This window comes from Dermacentor albipictus, chromosome 6 (genome assembly GCF_038994185.2).
Source record: "Dermacentor albipictus isolate Rhodes 1998 colony chromosome 6, USDA_Dalb.pri_finalv2, whole genome shotgun sequence".
In the NCBI taxonomy this organism is placed as follows: domain Eukaryota; kingdom Metazoa; phylum Arthropoda; class Arachnida; order Ixodida; family Ixodidae; genus Dermacentor; species Dermacentor albipictus.
Window position 1 is genome coordinate 58,989,308 of NC_091826.1, and position 23,264 is coordinate 59,012,571.

Genomic DNA, 23,264 nt, shown 5'->3' on the forward strand with positions numbered 1-23,264 from the left:
AGCCTTGCATACTCACTAGCTACAATTCTTAAGATTTAAATATATGTCGTAAAGTAATAATTAAAACGTTAAGTAGTGTAATTATCCTAATTATTCAAGTCAGCATTTTGATTTCTCTTAGAAGTGATGGCCGCCTCGTTGAATAATTAGATCAAGGGTTAGAATTGTGCTATCTGCCTCAGGCAAATAAGAAATAAAGCGGTGGAGCTAAAGGAACAATTCGGGTCGTACAGACAGGCACAAACGTGTACCCCTTTCGATATTAGAGATCTTTACCTGGTATGTAAATCTTTTGCCATTTACGGATTACTGGGCTACGGGAGCCTTGCACGGCGGCAGCAAAAGTAGTAGCGACATCTCGTGGTACTTTGTTCAATTACAGTACGTTCGAAATTCTTTCTTCTTTGTTTATCCCGTGAGTGTTGTTGCCGAATGAAAATCACAAAAGCACAGCACGTTAACAATTACGTCACTAGCAATGTTTTCTACCATCAGTTAAGTAGAATATCGCAAGCAGCCGCACTTTTAGCTTTGCGTGCTGGCTGGTTAAGCTCTTCCCCACAAGATGTTGCCACTGGCGTTACTGCTGCCGCACACCTCTTCGGTATCGCGCTATTAGAGTGCCTGTCCGCTATTCCGGCAAACGGGTGTGGTTTGGGCAGATTTCCGGATTCGCGCGGCCGTAAACGTTAGCGGCCGGAACGGTGCAGCCACCTGATGGCGTAGAGTTTAACGAGACAAACACAGAGCTAAAATTGCAGTAACCCACTATATCCTGCTTCGCTGCTGGTGCAAATTTTCGGCAGTGGCGTAATGGTGAGGACGATTACGCCGTTGTTGAAAATTTACACCCGCCGCTAAGCAGAATATAGTAATTGGCTTTGTGTTTGTGTGGTTGAGCTTTGCACCACCAGCTGGCGCCACCAATCGGGCCACCTACGTTTACGCCTCCACTCAACCGGCAAAGCGCCCGCGCTTGCCGGAATACCGGACTCACTAAAATTCCCTATTATTGTGCAAGCGCTAACACGTTCGCGGACGAGCTAAGACTCTCCGCTATTGGTTACATATACGACATGACACGTGTGGCCTTCGCCAGCCCGTTTAGTTGTTGCGCGTGAAAGCTCTTAATGTTTCCTCTAAAGGCAGTCACTTCACCTTTTCTTCGACCGACTCCGAAGTCTCGAAAGTGGCGATTTCCATGGGCTTGTACTGGGCGAACGCACACTCTCCTACGGCAACATTCGTAATCCGGTGAAAGGGGATTCCAGCGTGCAGTTTGTAGCACTCCTGCAACGGTGTCGTGCCGACTGGCTATATAGTTGATCAGAAAGCGCTGCTATTGAACACCAAGAACGAATATCAGGTTAAGCCATATCACTGAATTCACCGCTGCAGTATCAACGCGGCCACCCCTAGCATAACTGGAAAAAGAGTGTTGATATACTTGTCATGCAATGATAATAGTATTGAGAACAAATAACAAAAAACGCGGAAGAAAGAGAGCGCTGGATTCAACAGGTCGACGCGCCGCACTATGTTCTGCAGAATCTTGCGACGACACCGTCTAAGATGACCGTCTTTACGCGTTCAGTCAGCGTAGGGGGTTCCCTGGCTAAAACCGCATGTAACAAGAACATGTTGCACCCTTATATACTTTTGTCACTTACGTGCTTGCCACCATACTACTAGGTATGGTCGTTTAGAGGAACGAAGCCATTATTCGATAATGCATAGGTCCCGTTCCCAGAAGGGTCTGTTGTCGCGCCGCGCATGGGGATATCGAAGCTAAATTTAGTCTCTCGGTTCACGCTTAGAGTGGCATAGCCGGGCAGTATACGTCTGCCGATCTGAGCGCGAGTGGTCGCGTGTGAAAGAGCGCGCTCTGCGATAGTTGGTATGAGCCGTTAAGCACACAGATGTGCGCTCATCAGAAGTTACCATACTTACAGGTGTGCAGATTATTTTTTTTTCGGAAACTCAGCTGTTGCTCGGCTATGGTACAGCCGCGCTCGACACGTAGGGGACAGAATTGACGTAGAGAGACTCAGGCAGGAAGACAAAGGTCATGTCAGTTCCCGCCGCCCACCTGGTGAGCCCGCTACGAGTACGGAGCGAGACTGCAATATTAAAGCGTACAATCCCCACTATATGTATAATTATAGTAAAGTACGTAAGCAACATAATAGGCCAATGAACGTCACTCGTGCGCTTAGTCACGTCGTTTGCGTGCCTTAGTGCCCACACATGCTCAGCTGCACGCTCAAACGGCTTCATGCAGCCAGCTGCGGCTGCCTCGCGTCCCCGATATAGAATACGCGATAATGTTTTCTCTCAAGCTATTAAACATACATGTAAGTGGAATAGAGAGTTGCTTCCCTTCAATTTTCCCGTAGTGAAATTGAAGACTGTTTTTTCCAATGCGAAGTATTTTCGGACGCAATTCATGCTGGCCGCGTTATTTACTGCTTCTTAACGTTTCCGGTGTTGTAATATCGAATGAGCTTGCTTTCCTTTGCTCAGGCAAATCCATTCTCTTTGATGAAGTTTTACACTTTTGTGCGTAGTGAGTTCTTTGTTAACTCCTTTGCTGCATAAGAGGGCTTGATTATAAGGGGATGGATATACCGGTGCCCACCACAATAAGTATCATAACAATCATCGTTATCATCGTCATTATTATATGCGTCTCGCTCCATCCCATCGATCTTCTATGACAGAAATGCTAGTGCGTTAAACTCACAATGGGTGCATAAGTCTGTTGGTATGAAATCGAAAATGTATAAATAGCCGGCACTTTGATTTAGGGACCAAACACCAGCAAGATGTTCTTGTAGAGAATCTTGTAGGAGATTTAGGTAGAGGGTCACGTTTTCAGTTTCACTAGTCTGGCACCATCGTGTGTATACATGTGTTTTGTAATTTTTGTAATATGAATAAAATGTCTCTCCCCCCAAAAATATCTAAAAAAGTTGAGCTAGAGGGTCTCACGTATCTAGCAGAAACGACAAGTGGTGTCCTTTTATGTGCAGAGGGTAATTTTCATGCGAAAGAAAAAGCAACGAAGTGCAGCTTGAGAATTCTGTTGAGGTGACGACTAGAAGATAATTTCAGACATGTAGAGGTTTGTACTGATGCAGTAAAATATAATCACTCTCTCAGGCACAGTGATTACTGTAGGAGTCACAATGGGACGCAAAAGTATCCAACGCGGTAAATACCAAAAACCGAAATTAACCCGAGATACCAGAGTGCCAGAAGTTCTAATTGTTACAGGCCATTTAGCTGTCTCCGAAATTTGGGAAAACGTCCCAACTTGTGCGTATTACACCCACATTTGCGCACATACGCAAACCCCACTCTCCCCTGTGGGGGAGGCGGCTTAACGGCTATGATGTTGCGCTGCTAAGCACGAGGTCGCGAGATGAAATTCGGGCCGCGGGGGCCGCATTTCGATGGGGTTTGAATGCAAAAATGCCCCTTCCCCGTGCGGCTTTTTCCCTGCATTGGGGGCACATTAAGGATGCCCGGCATGCTGGTCAAAATTAATCGGGACTCCCACATCACGGCGTTCCGCATAATCAAATCGTCGTTTCCACGTAAAACTTCATAATTCAACTCGATTTCACACGCACACACACACAGCTTGTATGTGTGTGTATTTTCGTTTGTGCCACCTAGCAGTTAAAATCGATGTTTAGTGCTTTGTAGTGACTTCTTCATGTCAACCGGTTTCCTACGAACTTGAAAAAAAAAATAATTGCTTGATGGCATACCTACATGTTCAGAACATGATCTCCAAACGGATGGCCGGCAAGGCCAATTCTTTGGTTTGTTCCGATAAAAACGAATTCGTTTGCCTAAACTCACAAACACAGGTTTAACATCACTTGGGAGCTGACTACTTTCACTCATGATTCTGAATTATCACGTCATCCCGTGGACATGAAATGCACTGGCAGTTCGTTTTCTTTTTGTCGTCACTGATGGTGCGTCTTACTCAAAGTCCACATTTTCTTGAAAATTGATGGCAACGAGATGATTAAACGCTTTGTGCACCTACACTGCGTCCTTGACCTAGCTCTGTGCTTGCATCGGGGCTTAATACCGGATTCTCCGTTATAATGCTGGCAATACATAAACACTACGTCCACGAGGATGGATAGATGGCAGGACAAAGACGAGCGGGCACTTACGCCTTCGTAGCCAACAGAGCGATGATCGGTGCTGCCAATAGCTTTGAGCTCCGTGGTCCCCAGACTCGTCACCATTACGTCTTCAAAGATGTCAAACCGCAGACTCAGCGTCAATGCGAAGGTGAAAACCGGCGACTTTACTTTGGCAATGAGTTCCACGGCTTCTTTCTGCGGCAGTAAATATATATATATATATTTCAGCAACCAGCGGAGGATGTCTGAAAAAGAAGCGATAGCTTCTACTTATACATGCTGATACATGCTGCTGCGTACACACATGGCTTGCTCCTGTGGTAGTTATTGATTTGAGGCGTCTGGCTGCCGTGACAATCCCAGCCTCAAGCATCAGGCCGTGCTTAAAAAGCCATTACAGAACGTCGGCAATAAGACATATCGGCTGATCAATTCGTTACCTCTAATTACGACTTATTTGGATTAAGCCCAGGCTTTAGTTATTACTCGGCCCGACAGCCATCCACGCAAAGGGGAAAGTAGACTTCGACGAAGCTCACCTATTAAAGGTAGGGGTGGTGAAATCAAAATGTAAGCATACGAGGTGTCTTGTTTTTCAGTCCATATAGAATTTTTAAGAGTCACCTGTGTCAGACAGTGGCACTTCAGTCCTTAGCCGGATTGCTCGAAGCGGCGTACATTACACCCATGATAATCCAAAATGCATCATGAAGTAATTAACTAAAATTACTAACAAACATCTTAAATTATCACTTTTGGTGCCACATTGCAATTTGTATATTGTAGCCACTGATATTTAAAGCATATTAACTTGGAGCAAATTATACGTTTCACACGGGTTTAGTGACATGTGCAGTGAAAGTTGCGGTATTAATGAACTATTGCTGCGCTTACTTTTTAAACATTTCGCCGTTTTATGCAATGAAGAACAAAAGTAACCGGTACGCGCGGGTATTTCATTGCACATTTTGGAAATTATTATTTTAAAACTGTTGTCATCCTGCAAGTTTGTTCCATTCGAATGCATCTTGCGAACTCACCGGTTGCACATCGTAGATTGCAATGTGCGCCGTACAGTATTTAATAAGAAATAATTTGTGAATTTTTCTTATTGAGTCGAATATGCATATCGATTTTTCATGCAAGTGATGTCAGCCGCTTTGAGTAATGCAGCTCAATGACTAGAGTTTATCTACCACAGCTGATTTTTAAAAAAAATTTTTCATGTGAAAAAAAAAACAACGCGCCTTTTATATCACGAACTGGCTTATACAGTTATAAAGAATCCAACTTGTTTCGGGATATTGCTGAACAATGCTGGAAGACGTATTGTCCACATTGTCTAAAGGTGCTTGCCCCTTTCAATGGCGCAGGCAATAATTAAGTTTACGACAGATCGTTGAAGACAAATTTAAAGGTATTGCTGTATTTCGAGTCATATGTACAATATGGAAAGTGAAAAGACAGCTGGAAGCAAGACCTTTTATCAAATTTATATGAGCAGGAAAGCTGCCATAACAAGAAGCCTAAAACACCTCAACCGGGAAATTTGAGAAGAAACTTGTTGAAAACGAAAGCCCAAACATACCTATATGAAACGCATATTTGCTTACAGCAGGACATACAGATGGCCGAGCTTGTAAGGAGACGTTTTTTGTTTCCTGTCTACGTGTGCATATATTCGTGATGCAGCGAAGTGTGTTAATTGATTACGCTGGTTCACCGCCACTCCAGACAGCTATAAAAGCCGCGGCTTTCGCCACCGCACCTAATTCGTTTGGACCCTCGCGTAAGGGTCCCGTGAAAAGAATTGCTGTAAGTGCTCCGAATTAGGTTCATATAACTCCGTGGAAGTGCATGGTATTGCGAAATAACTGTTAGGTGTAACTGAACTGCAAGATAAGATAAAGCAAGATAAGACTGCAAGACAGCAAGATAAAGGCAACTTGAATGTGAACGAATACGAGACATGTCGGCCAGGTAGGAGCGGAACCTGCGCACATGTTCAACAGTTAACTTTGTTAACTTCTAGGTTTCTGCCCCATACGTGATCCCCGATAGAATGCAAAAATTGTACACATTTCGCTTCAACGACAGCAGTAAGCTCAAAGTTAGAAGTTGACAATGCCTGCAGTATGTGGTTCAGCCCCTTTTTATTCTTCCCTTAAATTTCCTTCTCACGCCAAGGGTCCCGTGTGAGTAAATGACGTAGATAAAAGCACTCCTGCACAAACTCTGGAGGCTGACTGCAGATCCCAAATTCCTATTTCCTTGCCAGCTATTCAACATTACCTTTGTCTCCTGCATAGTATTCTTCTATCCTACTCTTGCACTTTCTCACTCAAGGTCCTCAATCCTTTCTTGCAATTCATCCCTAGTGTTGCTGAGCAGTCCAGTGTCATCTGCTAACCGGAAGTTGTTGAGATTTTCGCTGTTGATCCTTGCTCCTAATTGTCCCCCAGTGTTATGGCTTCGTTATTGTTTTTAAACGTGCAGTGAATACCACTGGCGATAGTGTGTCTCAGTGCCCGACACCATTTCTAATAGGTATTTTTGTACTTTTTTGTGGAGAATTATGGTAGTTCTGAAGCGTTTGTATGTATTTACCAAGACATTCACGTATGCCTCCTATACTTGATTAAGTGGTGCCTCTCTGACTGCTTGTATCTCTATTGAAGCAAATGAATTTCCATAACCTATGAAAGCCATATAGAGACTTTGATTGTACTGTACAAATTTCTCAATCTGATACACACTCGGCCTCCCCCCCACACGCACACACGCACACACACGCACACGCACGCACGCACGCGCACACACATAAGCACACGCACACACATACGCGCACGTACACACACACATGCGCACGCACAAACGCGCACACACACACAAGCACACACACACACACATATAGTGAGTGAGATGTAGACATATAGATAGATAGATAGATAGATAGATAGATAGATAGATAGATAGATAGATAGATAGATAGATAGATAGATAGATAGATAGATAGATAGATAGATAGATAGATAGATAGATAGATAGATAGATAATTTCTGTAGGAAAAGTGTGACGGCGGAGCGGGCAAGATTAACTGTCTGACCCAAATTTGAGTTGTGAGCAAACTTGAATAGTGACCCACTATTGTCGGTTCGGAGTCAGAAGCAAGGCAGTGCTTGTCCCAGGAAGAAGACGGCTGGACCAGCAGGTCTGTTTCGGTCGTGATGGTGAGGAGCATCACGAGGTGGAGGTGATCACTGTAAAACAGCATGATAGTGCATTTTTATAATTTTTGCAAAATGTCACCGTTCCTGTCTTAAAGAACAGGGGTGTAACTTGCAACTCTTTTGGCTCGCAAGGGCTGCTTACTATGAGCAAACAGCCATTACAATTCAAACCATTGTGGTTGGCAAATAAGAATACGCAGTCACAGTGATATGCAGGAAGAGGCCCCAAGGTAGCATAGACAGGCGCGAGATCGTACGTATGAATAACGATAAATAAAGAATAACATGAGCCTGCCAAGGCGTACGACCAATCGGAAAATCAAATAAAACATTGTGCAGGAAAACGACCAAATACGCATGCAGAAGATATGTCACAGTATATGCAAAGCTGGTGAAACGAACAGGGCACATGCAAGACATATCGTTGTATGTATAGCCCTGAAAATATTGTGTAGCCATGAACATTAATGAAATTGCAATGAACAGCTAAAACTGTATTTGTACAAACAGACGACGTGAATGCAATTCTATAATATGCCCAGCATCAAGATTAGCTAGCATATGCTCCTAAAGGGACTGTCTACCGGTTTTAACCCATTAAGGACCAGCGTGACCGTATGGTCACGTTAGTCTGCACAGTGGATTTCAATTAATTAAGATTAACAAAACGGCACCAAAATCGCCTTTGACATGCCGATTGACAGATTAGAGTCCCCTTTATGGATACCAAGTGTCAGCAGCTGTCAGTCGTTTTGTGGAAGCCCCTCGCAGAGGCGGGAATAAGTGTTGCTATGCGAGTAGCGTTGCGATGCATCTCTCCAAAGGTTAAGCGTTTTCTTCCTTCACTACTTGCTTAAGCAATTGTTGGATATCGTTACCTCCATATTGCTCTTTGAATGTGTGACCTCCGATGAGCATTTGGGAAAGAATTATGTTTGATTTATCCATGAACGAGTACGTTATCTTGTGCGTTGCCATATGGTCACGCTTGGACTTTAGGATACCAAACTTTTTTTTTTCAAACTGCATTCTCATCTCTTGCATGGCTGCTGGCGCGATCCCACAGTGGTTATTTGTTATTTTATTGTCTGAATAGGTAGATGTTGGAAGAAATAGCGAAGATACTCGAAGAGGAAGATCACGATGTGTCAGTGATTTATATCGAGCTGCCAGATCTGGCAGCTCGATATAGGCTAGCACCTATTTGGATGAACACTCGGCCGATGAAGACTTAGACAGGCTCATTGACAATCTAAGCGGGTGGCAGCTATGAGCCGGCGCTGAAGCTGTTTTCTCCGACGGACGCAGCATTGGTGGATGCGAATCTGACCACAACGACCCCGGCGAGCAAAGTGACGGAACATCAGAGGTGCCTTCTGCTGCAGTTCATTCGGCCATTCCTGCGAAATTGTCCACTGCTTCTAAGTGGACGAAGGGTGATCTCCAGAAAAGCCTTGGCATATTTCCCGACCCAAACTTTGCTGCTTAAAGGGACTTTTCAGCTGTTGAGTTGTTCGAACTCTTTTTTGACGAAGCCGTCGTGGAGCTGTTAGTCGAACAAACAAGAAACGTTATTTTGAATATGCCTGATCTAAAGGTTACCAAAGAAGAATTAAGATAAGTTTTCTTGGAGTACTTGTTTTTTCCGGGTATAACCGCTTGCCAGGGAAAAAGTGCCATCGGGACAGCGGCACGGATATGTGCAACACGATGACCTAGAATGGTATGCGAAGAAATCGCTTCATACAGACAATGTGATTCCTGCACGGAGCGAAATGCAAGCCTAACACTAAGTGACAATTTGGCAAAGTTGCGCCCATTGATGGCACTATTGAAAACAAGATTTCTGGAGCACTTTCAACCTGTGCGTCTCCTGCGCTTTGAAGAAAGTATGATTGAGTATTACGGTCGTCATGACTGGAAACAGTTCATACGCGGAAAGCCTATCCGCTTCGGGCATATAGTATGGCGGCTAAATGCCAAGAACGGATACCTTGTAAACCTCAAAGGGTATCAAGGCAAGCAGAGGATCTCGGAACATCTAAAAATATGAAAACAACTTCGGAAAAGCAGCGGCGCCACTTCTTCAAATGTGGGGTGAACTCGCAGCAGAGACGCACAGCCTTCCTTTTTTCTATTTTGATAATTTATTCACAAGCATGAAGCTACTCAGGCATCTCAAGGAACAGGGCTACGAAGACACGGGCACAGTGAAGCAGAACCGTGTTCCCAAAGAATGTCCTATCGCTCGACCAGAATTCGTCAAGCGCCAACCTCGCAAGCACGAAGAGCCCGTGCTGAGCGACAATAGGATAATTGTTGTCCGCTGGATGGACAATTCTGTAGTAACGATCGTAAGCACCATTCAAGGCGTAGAGTCAATGTCATCTGCAGACAGGTACTCTCGTGTTCAAAAGAATCGAATCAAGGAGGCCCGTCCAAACACTGTTGCTCAGCACAAGATTTATGGGAGGCACGGACCAGATCGATGCAAATGTAGGTGCCTACAGGTTTGCAATCCGTGGCAAAAACTGGTGGTGGCCGATTTTCACTTGACTTTGTGATGTATCTATCAGCAACACTTGGACGCTAATTCGTAGCACAGGGTTCAACGTCACGCATGTGGAATTCCGCAGGCAAATTGCACAAAGCTACCTGATGCGATGGGACAATAAGCCTAGAGGGCCTGGTCAATGCAGAATCTGAAAGACTGGTGATGTCCTGACTGGTACTGGGTATGACCAAATGGCCCACTTTGTTGCGCCAATACTTAATGGCAAGAGGTGGAAGTGTGCATGAGATAATTACAACAACGCGGTGCACCCAAAACGCACAAAGTATGACGTCGACATGTGTATTCCATGATTTAAACCATATCACACTAAATAAGTGCTCGACTATTCGCTATGTATGTTTTTTGTGGCGTTTCATGGCATGAAATAAATGTTTTTCACTTCGCGTATTTTGCTGTAGCGTAAGGGCCCAGCGTGACCATATGGTCACGGGCTATATTTCAAAAACTAATTAGGCAAGAGTAATAATTTTTTGCATGCGATTTATTAGTATAAAGGTAAGTTAATATATTAGATTTATTTCAAGATAGCAAGAAAAAAAAAGAAACAGGTCCCTAATGGGTTAAGAGCTTTCAGTGTTGTAGCGCATGAGAAAAGCTTCCATTCGAAGTGTCCAAGTGGGCAGTGGTTTTCCTGGAAAGCACGTAGAAATGCAGAATGTTAGTAGCAGAAAGGTTCGCAGAGGAGGAGGAATAAACTTTGTTTGGGGACAGCATCATTGAGACCTAGGTCTCTCTACCCACAGAGTCCAAGTTAGCAGGAGCGCATAAAATAAGATTTCAGACAGTGCAACAGGGTGTCCAAGCAATATAACTCTCACCGCGCGGCCTTCTCTTTACGTGAAGGTTCATCTTTTGGTCGCACTGTTTCACCGTCGGGCGACGCCACTTATAATTTTTGCTTCACTTCAAACCCGAATTCAAACGTAGTTGTTTGTCTTTGGAGTACAAGGTGCTCGTTTCGGTGAATATAATAAACAATTTTATAGTTACCATTACGATCCAAATACGTGTTCCGGGCGGTAGACAGTTCTCTTTCGAAGTGCCTTAAATTGCGAGCATTTTTTTGTCAATGCGGGATGCGGAACTTTATCCTTCAGGGAATCGTGACCCACTTGAACCATTGTCAGTTGATTTAGGGATGTTGATTGATAATATTTTTGTTATTTTTGTTCAGTTACATACGCCAAAACAGAATATAAAGCACAGTTGTAAACAAAACACATAATTATTTTCTTCACGCCATATCTGATGCTGCCAATACCACGACAGTGGGTGCAACTCAGAGGGTCATTCTGGTCAACAGGTACTTGCGAATTTTTTTTTTATTTTCCCCTCAAGGCATAGAAAGAAGCCCGAAACAAAAGCAATATCGATTCTCTTGGAGCTGTTCGAGTTTGCATTAGATTTTAGTAGGGAATATAAAGAGCCGTGTAGGGCCATAAATTCCCGCCATAAAAATCTGAGTAGAACAACAGTAATTACATAAAGCAGGCATGAAAAAAAAACAACACTCACTCAGGATAACTGCACAACCACTGCACTTCGATCATGAGACAAAATACATGAAAGTGTTAGACTGATTATGTATGCAACCCAAGAAACACAGAATAATCAATTTATGAATGAGGCATGACAAAAGCATCGATTGCGATAGCAAATTAGCGGACTGTATACAAAGTAAGGATAGTTTATCTGCCGTGTAAAGTTCTAAACATTGAAGGGTACTGGTTTTGGCTAGTTGGTAACATTGAATGATATATGTAATCATGAATTGCAAACATAGGCATACAACTAAATTAACAAGCGCTGCGTCACGCGCGCACAAGCAGATTCGAGCACATGTGACTCGATGATCGCGGAAACTCACTGTCACAACGCTGGAGTGAGGAAGCGCGGTAGCAGTCGCGATCGAATTGGCCTTCGTGCTGCCTCACGCATCAACGCGAATCAAGCCGCTAAAGCACAGCACACTGTGAACTCTGTTCCTGTCGCAGAAGGCTTTAAAGATACAGCGGCCAGGGCGGGCGGGGGCGGCTGGTTGGGCCGTGACACTATCGTGGCCATTTCATCATCGTAATCCCAGCTTCGTCATCCGACCCTCGTCATGGCGTCGTCGTCATATCTTTTTCTTTCCATCGACATCAATCCACATTCATTTTGTCGTAACCGTGGTGTCGGCAACCAATCGTGATTAAGCCACTCTTGCCATGCTGTCGTAGACATTGCGTTGTCGTAAATGCCATCTCCGTTTCCATTGGTCTCATTCTGTTCCCATTGTCGTGATATCAGCTTCGTTGTTCCACCACCGGCAATCCTTGTTCTTCATTCTGCCGTAACCACGACGGCGTCAATCAATCCTGATTATGCCGCTGTTGCCATGTAATCGTCGTCATCGGGTCGTCGTCAATCGCAGCTTCGTTATCTGACCCTCGTAATGCCGTCATTGCCATATCATCTTCGTCGATCCATTAACGTCAATCGTTCTTCGCTCTGTCGCAACCCTGATGTTATCAATCAGTGGTGATTGTGCCACCGTTATCATGTAATCGTCTTCATTGCGTTGTCATCAGACAGTCGCTATCATGCGTTCGTTGTCACATCATCGTCGTCATGCTGTCGTGGTCGTGAGATTGTCATCGTCATGCAAACGTTGTCAACGCTCGTCGTCATCACGTTGTTTTCATGTCGTCGTCACGCTGACGTCATCATGCCATTCCTCATTTATTCTATGCCAATGACAATCTAATGATTGCGATATTATTGGCGTCGTGCCATCGTCATGCTGCCTTTCTCATTGCTTTGATATCATTTCGTCTTCGTCCTTGAAGCGTCGTCACAGCGTCGGCCTCATACAGTCGTCATCATGCCGCCGTGCTCATGGGCTATCTTGGCAAGCGAGTGTCTTAGCGAAGGGGCAACATACTTGAGAACGTCACATACAGCCGAAGCAACGGAAGTCTTAAGATGACCGCTACAGATGTCAAGTAAGCTGACTTCGGAATTACTGTGCGTCGCTACTTTGTTCGAATGCTAATCATGTAACCATCGGCAGTAACCGCTAGATCGATTTCTGTCACAATTTTTTCCTCTCGACATACTATGGATTTCCTATGAGCCTCTCTTGCGAATGAGCTGTTCTTTGTCATAACCTTGCCTGTAACCAATCAATTAAGGCTACTTTCGTGGTCCAGGAGAGAGAGATAACTTTATTTAGTCGCCTGCAGAACGACATGACTAAATGGCGCCGCGACGCTGGGCCTGGCGTCTTCACAGCGGGTGGTCTTTACTCAACTCCAGCGCGTGTTACTCCCGAGGTCGGTCGTCCTGAGGGGCAACGTTCCGTCGGTTTCGCTCGGCCTTTGTCTTTCAAGAACCGCCGAGATCTGATGGACGGCCCAGGTTTTGGTTTCATGGTCGTAGCATTCCGCCGCAGCCGCGGGTCGCGGCGGAATCGTTCTACTTGTCGAAGCTTCGTCGGGAAACTTGGCGCAATACCATAAGATGTGCGTCAGGGTGGCCCTCTACCGCTGGCACACGCGGCACACGTCACTCGCATATGATTTCGGATACAGATGATTCATGAACTCTGGGGTGGGTAAGGAACCAGTTTGTAATTGAACAGTACCACCTCCGCTCGGCTCCAGGAGAAACATTTGACAAAGTCGGTCGCCGAGTGCTGTCAAGAAAACTTAAATTTAAACCTTGACACATGAAAATGACTTCATCCTTCCTGAAGTGCACGTAATTTTTTTCTAACAATTGAGAGCAGACTTCCGTTCTTCCGATAGCCTCATGCACTTCTCAAAGGTCAGTTCTTATGGTGCCTTTTTTGCCAATATATAGTATCGATGGTCTTGCCAAATTCAAATTCTCGATTATGACGGGGTCATTTTGCCACACCATTATTAACGCCACTGAAGCAGATGCTTTGTTACAGAACCTTAACCTTGTACAATCTTGGTGTGCCAGTAGGCTCTAGATTCCTAATATGAATTGAGGTAAGCACAGTGTAATTTACCCACTGCCGTAATCTCGTTCTAGGTCCTTACAGAATAGGCAATATTGTCATAAAATGGGTGTCAAATGTCATAAAATAAATTATCTTACCTGAAGCACACATCTTTCTGTACAGAAATGCGCCTGAGGATCGTTGTTGGGTTCTCCTGCCAGCGTCTGCTTCGTCGCCGTTTAGTGGTAAGGCCACAGCAAGTTCTTTTTCGCATTGTTAACGATTTATCCTTTTCGCATTTCGTTATGTCACAGTTAGCCGCAAGAGCGAGTGACGGTGGCCTTGCAGCTATGAACAGCTGCTGCACCATTTGCTACGCTGACTTTCATTTCGCATTCTTTTTGTTATGCGTAGCAATGAGCGGCGGTGCTAGCGATAACAGTGACGTGGCAGCTCCCGATTAGGAAATAAAATGGTTCGTTGAGAAAAGCGGCCTATGAACACATGCCGTTCGGGCTGAGAGCTTTGTGTTACGCGAAGCGCTTGCTGAAAAACTATGGCGCTCTTCTCTTGCAAAAGAAAGGTAGCTTTTTCTAAAGCGTTGCACGTGTAATATTTGCAGTATGGCAATAATGCGCTTTCTCTCAACATCTGTAGCAGGCCATGTGCGCTCGGTCGTAGTTAGCTGTTCTGCATCAGGCTGAAGATACGCGTTGTCATGTTTTTAATTGTGTATAGACTCGCTACCGTAGAAAGTTCTTTGTTTCTTAGCATTTACAACAGTCCTTCCTCAACTAAAAAAATGCGCATTACATGAAGGAACGCAGCATCTCTATTATAACGCTTTGCTGGTGGTAGTGTTGCTTATACGAAGGAACGTAATGCACGTATCATCGTATCATCAGTGATACGTAACACTTAGCTTCACGAGGAGCCGTTTGCATCACGCTTCGCATGATCTAAATCTTCTAGTGTACAAACAACTCTTCAGGCCCAAACGTGCCTAACCGGGACCCTTATTAGAATTATCCTGCTGACGCGCTGAGCCTTTTCATGGTCGTGCTACAAGATACATTCCTTCATTTTATTCTTATGACGTAAGTACATCATTCATAAAATTTTTAAAGTTTAGGCTCATGTTTCGTTCTTGTGCTGAATCATTTGAATATGTATTAGTGCTGTAGGGTGCAGTTGAACAATTGAATCAAGCAGCATTACTGATTCGGGAAGTATTGCTTACCTGGGGATGTTGTTAAGGCTTTCCAAGAGTCTCTCATAAGAGGCCGCCCTCGAGGCCAGATTGACTGGTTTGAAAGCCAAGAAGTTGATGACTTCGCCTTTGGCAACGCCAAGCCCTCTGAGGACTTCCGTGAATCGCTGCGAAGAAGTGGAATGAATTCTTCGCTCCATTCATCACAACAAGAATAATCTGCATCGAGCAACTGGCGTAACTTTTCATATTTCAGATTATTTTTTTCCACGTACCAGGCCTACTGATTGGTGAAAAGTGGCGGCGGCAAATGCTCGCTGCATGTACGTTCATGAATGGTGCATGCTGAAAAAGTTGCCTATCGAACCTGCACGTCCTAGAGGTGCGGTTAAGAAACTTTGTTTTTCAAGAGCTCGCGTTTCCAATTTTCAGTGCCAGCGGGCTTGACAGCTCGTCGCCTGTAGGCAATAGAGAAGCGGCAATGTCACCTTGTCCTCCAAACTCAAATGCGGGAAGCATGATCAGATGGGGTGTGTTGTCACAATTCAATGAAATCTAGCGGTGCTGTCGATCCTGCAAATTGAAGAAAATTAAGGCATCGAGCACGGGATCTCGCGCGTCACGTGACACGGCAAAGCTAGAGCGACTGCAGGCTCTTTGATTTTCCAGTTTCAGATAAGGGGCATATTCCTTATCAATTATGTTTCGGCAATATCTCACTAAACGACCTCATCTGCTACGCCAGGAGTTCTTCAAGATATGACGTATAAAGCATGTTTGTTGTTTTTATTCAACAATACAGATTTTTATATATTTCTATGGTTAACCTATTCTTCTTCCCTTAACGAACAGTAAGCAGACGGCAATGTATGCTAAACCTTGAGCTTCATGGGCCCTGAATGGCGCAATTCACGTCAAATGTGTTCCCGCTTACACATGCTACATGTACACATGCAAAAGCAGTGGCAACTTGCAAGTATGGTTGTTTCGAGAAGGTTATTTGCACTTTTGAAAATGACGGAAGTACCTTTGTTCCTCACAGATGGAATCCTGTGACCTCTCTATAACTATGGTAAAATCGAACGCGCCAAGTTCAGTGGGGTAGCAGATATGGCAAACCTGACGATTATTGCCGCTTAGCAGTACCACTTTACTCTCAGTGCTTAAAAGGAATACAAGAGTACACTACCTCGTTCTAATCGCACACAAAGCGGGCCGCAATACTGCATCGATTATTTCAACTCGACCATGTATCGAAGATTGCCAGCTGAAAACGTTGCGGTACCAGCGTAAAAAATTCGTCTAGCGGCTGAGCCGAAGCTCAGAAAGCAGCCCACCGCGTTAGTTCAATGCTCGAACAAAACTCACCGCGTAGAAAAACGTTAGCGACTGAGCGTAGTTCGCCAGTGAACCGCGAATGGACGCGAACGGGTTCCGCTGTGACACTTCGCCGAGGAAGCCAAAACCGCGCAGTGGTAGAATTTGCAGTATCTCTCTTCCGGTGTCACTCAGCGTCGCTTTGTCGAGAAACGTTGAACGAGAAGACAGGACTTCAGTGATGCTGAACATGTACTTGGTCGTGCTGCCGTTCAGGAACTTGTACCCAGAGCCTGCGAACAGCGAGCGGAACAGCGACGAATGCGTAGCAACTTTGTGTTTTGGAGACTTCCCGTTAAAGTGCCTACCTTTCAGACCTCTGAGCACGGCCTCCGAGAATCAGCGGCACACGCGCGCGTGCTCCGCCGGATCTCGGAGGCCATGCTGTAGGACCCGACTTGTTTCACAAAATATAACTGGAGGTAATTGTACAAGCCATAAATATTAGCAGCGTAATTGGTGCATAGCTGGTGCTTGTACATCCCATGACTAACACCCTATATTTAAGCCGCTAGGTCATGTGAAAGATTAAGGGAGCATGATTATAACGTTTCAAAAGTAGTCGCCGGACACCTTGGGATACATTGTAGAGGTTCCGGATGTCGGTCATTCTTTAAGAAATGCAAGATTGTGATCAAAGATGGCAGCCAGATTACGCGAGAGATGATTGCAGCCGATAAGATTGCGCGTCTGGGAAGTATGTGCGTGAGCATGGTATCAGTATCCCTTAGTGCAAAGGAAATAGATTTCCTCACGCACTAATCTGAAATTTTGTATCCTGGCTCCTTTTTTTGCGATTTGAAGCGCAGCAAAAATGATCAGATGACAAACCTACTTGGCATTGATGGATGGCATTGTTTTTTATTTTTTTTGTCTTGTCGTTTTGTTGTTACCCTCCTCCCTCCCCCAGCCCCCCGCCCCGAGTATCTTCCTGTATATATTCCATTGACAAGGGAATAAAACGATAGTTGCAAGTAGCGCTCTGCGGTTTGTCTCTCTCTTCTGTGTGTGTTGCCGAAATATTGCGCAATCGAACCTCTAATATGCTACACTAGCACGGCCAGTCTACAACCTTGGCAAGTCTCGGAAGAGAAAAGCAGTTTAGGAGGGTAGTGAGGCGCTGGAAGTGGTAAGCCAATACATTTACTTAGGGCAGGCAGTGACGGCGGATGCGGTACATGACACTTAGATAATCAGAACAATAAGAATGAGCTGGGGTGTGTTTGGCAGGCAATCTCAGATTATGAACAGCAGGTTGCCATTATCCCCCAAGAGAAACGTGTATAACAGCTGTGTCTTAGCAGTACTCACCTACAGGCAGAACCCTGGAGGATTACGAAAAGGGTTCTGCTTAAGTTAAGGACGACGCAACGAGCTATTATGGAACGAAGAATGCTGGGCCTAACGTTACGGGGATATGAAAGGAGCAGATTGGGTGTGGGAACAAACGCGAGGTAATGACATCTTAGTTGAAATCAAGAAATAAAAATGGGCATGGGCAGGGCATGTAATGAGAAGGGAAGATAACCGATTGTCATTAGGGTTACGGATTGGATTCGAAGAGAAGGGAAGCGTAGCAGCGGGCGGCCGAAAGTTAGGTGGGTGGAGGAGATTAAAAAGTTTTCAGGGACAACATGGGCAGAATTAGCAATGACCTCGGTAGTTGGAGAATTATGGGAGAGACCTTTGCCCTGCAGTGGGCGTTGCCAGGCTGGTGATGACAATGATGATGATGATAATGATAATAAAGCTCACAACGCTTGCTGCGCTATTAGAGATGTGGCGCCTCTGTGGTGCACGAGATGCTGCCGGACAGGAAATAACCTGTGCGAAGGCCCATGGAGAAGATCTACAGATTTAGCTTGAGGCTTACTGTCAATTCCGCTCAAACAGACCAGTGTATGCGCCGCGGTATGTCATAATCGCACCGCAGATGTTGCAACGCGAATGCCAACTACAGTGGATGCCAGGATGCTGCCCTGGGTCCCACAGTGCGGTATAAAGTTCGTAAACAGGGATAAGGTGCCTCAGAAAGGCTGGCCAACGTTTCGATAGGAGGGCCTATCTTCGTCAAAGGCGGCCTCGTCATCTTCGGCGCGTTAGTTTTAAAGGGTTAGTGCAGTGACGTCACGTGCGGGTGCTGTCGCTGGCGGCTGGTTTTAAAGAGAGAGACTACACGAGGAAACAAGCGCTGTCGACCGACGTCTGTGAGCTTCGTTCCCAAAACGAGGGGACAAGAGCATGAAAGTGGGCACGCGGGGAGAAGAGGAAGAAACAAAAGCAGAAAAAAAGAAAAAAGGGGGAGAAGCCAGGGCGGCACCAAGACAGAAAAAAAGGGGGGGGTGAGAAAAAAGAACAAGACATCGAAAAAGAAAATTTTAAGAAGGTCGGGGGCTAGGGAGCGTGTTGCGGATGCGAGAGGTTAGGAAGCATTCAGGGTGAGTCGTTGGCGGCATGTTTTTGTGGCAGTAGAAGGGCCGGTCAGGCGGTCAGTGCGCGAGTAACACAAAAGAAAAAAAAAACATGAATTGAAAAAGTGACTTGAGTAGCATAGCCGCAATAAGTCAAGTAATTTTGAAATAGTTAAGATGGCAACGCGGAGTCTGCGTTGCAATGTATGGGGTGACTGAAGGGCAGCGTGGCATGGTCTTTCAAGGGGCACTGCCTCAGTCGCTCAACGTAGGTGTCGTTACGGCGGCATCCAGAAATGGCGATACTCTGGGTTGAGGCGCCGAAAAGGGCATATTGACTTCATAATGTGTTGATGAGAGGGTTTCAAAAAATAGTATAAAAAAGGAAGGGAAAAGAGAAGGGGAGGGAGGACCGAAGCCGGAATAACAAACAGGAGGGTGACGCGCGCAGAAGCGGGTGGGGGCAAGTGTACATGGCAGAAGGGGGTCGTACAGTTCGTATAGACGTAAAAACCTGAAAGAGTACAATAAATTCAGTAATTCAGTAGTAGGAAGGAAAGAATTTTTCGAAATGGAAGAGTAGGTGAGGTGAAGAATGAAGGTTAGCTGGTGGCCTAATGTGTTTTGTGTTCTGGTTGATGATGTGACAATTTCAGATTTAAGTTGCGGCTTTTAAAGATTCTAAGTTGCCGCGTGCCAAATTAATTCCTGTCGGGTGTAGGCAAATAAACTTGTGTGTGAGGTATGATCCCGTATACTTCCTTCCGTGAGGGGAACGGAAATTTGTTTGTAGTATAGAGAGCCTTGCTTTGTCGAATATATGACCATGTTCATTAAAGTGGCTGGCTATAGCTTTGGGTAAATTGTGTTTTGTGTCCACGCGGTGACCATTGAGTCTTGTATTAATTTGTTGTCCAGTCTCACCTACGTATTGTTTGCAACAAGCGGCGCATTCTAGACAGCAGACTACGTTGCTTGATGTGCAGGTCAAAACCGAAGTTAGCGTGTGTGCGTAATTCGATGCTCTGCTTTTTACTGTAGTAGTAGATTGAATATGTTTGCATGTAGCGCACCTGGGGCGGCCACAGGGATTGGTTCCCAACTTCCTCTTTGTCTGTAGTTTGGCGTGCACAAGGTCATCCTTAAAATTAGTGTTGCGTCTGTAGGCTACTCTGGGAGGGTCGGGAAAAATCTTAAGTTTCTGTTTGCTGGTGAGAATTGGGTAGTATTTACTAAGGTGTTTATTCACGTTTGGGAGTGCTTTTGAGAATTAGAGTAGTAAGAAGAGGCGTTGTTGTTCTTGTGATCCTCGGGCGGGGCTTGAGGACCTCGGCTCGATCAAGTTTGGTTGCAGCGATGCAGGCTCTTTGAAGGTCACTATTTGGGTGGTTCCTCTTTGATAGGGTTTCTTTAAGGTGATCGAGTCTATCTATGTAGTCTTGGTTTTCAACGCAAATGCGATGAAGTCGGGTGGCTTGGCCTTTAAAGATGCCTTGTTTGCAATGTCAGGGATGGTGGCTGGTATATTCTAGGTACTGTTGTTTGTCGAAAGGTTTTCTGTACAGCGTTGTCTTTAGCTCACCACTGTCAATGTATATTGTTGTGTCCAGAAAGTTTATGCGCTCAGTTAAGGATTCTGATGTGAATTTTATTGTTGGATGAACAGAGTTCAGAAATGCTACATATTATCTAGACTGTCTTGACCATGTCCCCAGATTATGAGTATGTCATCTATGTATCGTAGGTACGTGTGGGGCTTGGTAGTGCTGCGCGATAGGAAATCTGTTTTTATAATCCCCATAAATATGTTCGCCTAGGTTGGTCCAAAAGGCGTACCCCTGCTTGTACCATGTATTTTTAGGTAGTAGCTCTCCTCAAATTCGAAGTAGTTATGTGTTAGAACTAATTCAAGGAGAGACAAGTAGACTTCAGTAGAGTGTTGTCCGTTGTGATTAGACGGTGTTTGTTTTATTGAAGATAAACCATCAGTGATTGGAATGTTGGTGTACAGCGCCTTGACGTCTAGTGTTGCGAGAACAGTGTTGTGGGGTAGTGTGCCTTTAGTATTAATGTCCTCTATAATTCTCAGCAGGTGGGGCGTATCTTGTACAAATGACGGAAGTACTTTTGGCAAGTCACCAAGGTTGTGGTTAAGGAATGTGGAAAGGCTCTCTGTCGGGGTGTTGTTGTTTGATACTATCGGACGGCCTGGGATAATAGCAGTGTATAGTTCAGCGGATGGGATTTTATGAATTTTTGGAAGGAGGTAAAAACGCCCGGCAGTTTTGTTGCTTGGTTTAAGAAATAATTATTCTGACGGTGTTATCAATGCATCAGTCAAAAGTGATTTCAGCCTGTTGGCAATTGTCACTGTGTAGGACTATGTAGGATCGTTATCTAGTTTGCGGTAGTGTTCTGGGTTGTTTCGTTGTCCGTAAGCCTCGTGCTTGTATTTTTCTACTGGCCGAATAACTATACTTCCACCCTTATCTGCTTCCTTAATAACAATGTCATTCCGGCAACTCAGATTTGAAATGATATGACTCTCTGACGCAGATATGTTTTTAGGTCGCTTAAATGTCTTGGATTGGCTTATAATTTCTTTAGTGGCAATTTTAAGGTATATGCCAAGTTCTGTGGCTTGTTCTCGTTCGAGAGTCCAAGTGGATTGGACTCTAAGTGGTGTCGTCCCGGTGTCTTTGTGTGCCTGCGAAAAAGTGTCGGACACGCGTTCATCGGGAGAATTCTGAGAGGCCCTTGTGAAGCTCGAATTCATTTATTGTGTTGTTCGTGGGGCAAAAGTGTCGGCCCTTGCTGAGTACGTCTATTTCTTTTTGGCCTAATGTTTTTGAAATGTCTATAACATTGGAGCGATTTAGTTCTGTAGAAGTTTCCTTCTGGTCTGGTACTTCTAAACTCGAGGTCCCTCTTGTCGGCGTGTGGTGGCTGTTTGGCTGGAAGGCTGTTTTTTGATTAAAATGTGCTTTTTTCCTTTGTTTTTGAACTAATTTTCTTGACTGTTTTTCTTCGTAATTTTCAAAATCTATCTCTTCTCATCTGGTGTCAGGGTTATGTTCCGAAGTCTGTGGCTAAAACTTTCGATTTGCTCTTCGCAGTGTTCCTTGAGGATATTCAAAAGTGAACGTGAAGCATTGTGCAATGTTGTTTGCCAGTTTGCACGATGGTGGGGTGGGAGTGTTCCCAGAACTAGTACAGCCTTCAGTGACAAGTACAGTACTTCTGTGTACTGGTACAGCCCACAGTGGCGGATGAGAGTATCATGACCTCTTGTTGTCTTGTTCACCTCTTGACTGAGAGGAGCGTGACTTCGGTGCTTTTGCCGTCAAACGCGCTGTGCGTCTCTGAAGGCTTGCTAAGCATCTCCAGCAGGAGAGCGTGACGGCGGTGCTGCGATAGTGCATCGAGCGTGCCAGGGATTACTATCGAGATTGAATGACTGAATAAGATGATGAAATCACCCGTATAGCGTTTTATTTCAGAAAAGCCATATAGATGTTGCGGCACGCGCCCTCGGAGGAGCTGCGACGCAGTTCAACCCTAAAAATTAGTTAATAGAGCAACTAAGAACCTAAAGTATCCAAAGCTATATATTTATATCAGTGGCGTAGCCACAAATTTCGCTTGGGCGGGGGGGAGGTCGCACGTTGCAGCTTGGCTTCCTCCTTAAGAGGAAGATTCTTCTCGAATTCTCCTATCTAAATGCGTGTAGAAGGGGAATTAGATTTTCTCGGCAACCACTGCACAAAATTTGATGAGGTGTGTTGCATTTCAAAGAAAAACTTAAATTCCACTGTCTTCTCGATGCGAATTTTTCATTTACGTTGTAGCTTTTGAATAAATATTGGCACAAATCTCAAATTTTCAGGAAACGAAGCTATCACGTTTAAGACTCTGTAATTCAACAATGAAAAAAGAATATCACAATTTTATGAATCGCATCTAATAGTAGATCTACAGCGGACAAAATTGATATGTTACAAATGAATATCAAACAATTTAGCATTATCGAAATACGGCTTTTGCAGTACCCTTTTGCACCACGTAACTACTTCACGTAAGATACACATTGAGATACCGAATTTTACTGCTTTGACTCCTATAAAGATGCCGTTTGAAGAACCGCGATATCCATTTATGATGAAGAGCTTTTAGTTTGTAAACATCGTGCTTCTATATTTCTCGCACTTTCAAATTTTTCAAAATATCTTAAACAAAATTCAGGCCCTAAATCGAACTTCCGCTTCCAACAGATACTAGAAGTTCACTTTCTCAAATTCAACAAATTCCATTAAAAGTGATCCAGGGGTTATCTCAGAAAAGCG

General features: G+C 44.7%; 1 protein-coding gene across 4 annotated transcripts in view; it reads right to left on the reverse strand.

The window, feature by feature from the left end:
- The window catches only part of LOC135896136 (uncharacterized), a 56,217-nt gene that overhangs the window by 3,289 nt on the left and 29,664 nt on the right, over window positions 1–23,264 (reverse strand). For all 4 annotated transcript variants that reach the window (XM_065424494.2, XM_070540601.1, XM_065424496.2 and 1 more), the window contains 5 exons: window positions 16,502–16,743; window positions 15,164–15,300; window positions 7,315–7,429; window positions 4,197–4,364; window positions 1,159–1,290 (listed from right to left, as the gene is read on the reverse strand). In XM_065424494.2, the coding sequence (XP_065280566.2) occupies window positions 1,159–1,290; window positions 4,197–4,364; window positions 7,315–7,429; window positions 15,164–15,300; window positions 16,502–16,743 (794 nt within the window). The remainder of the gene's footprint in view (window positions 1–1,158; window positions 1,291–4,196; window positions 4,365–7,314; window positions 7,430–15,163; window positions 15,301–16,501; window positions 16,744–23,264) is intronic.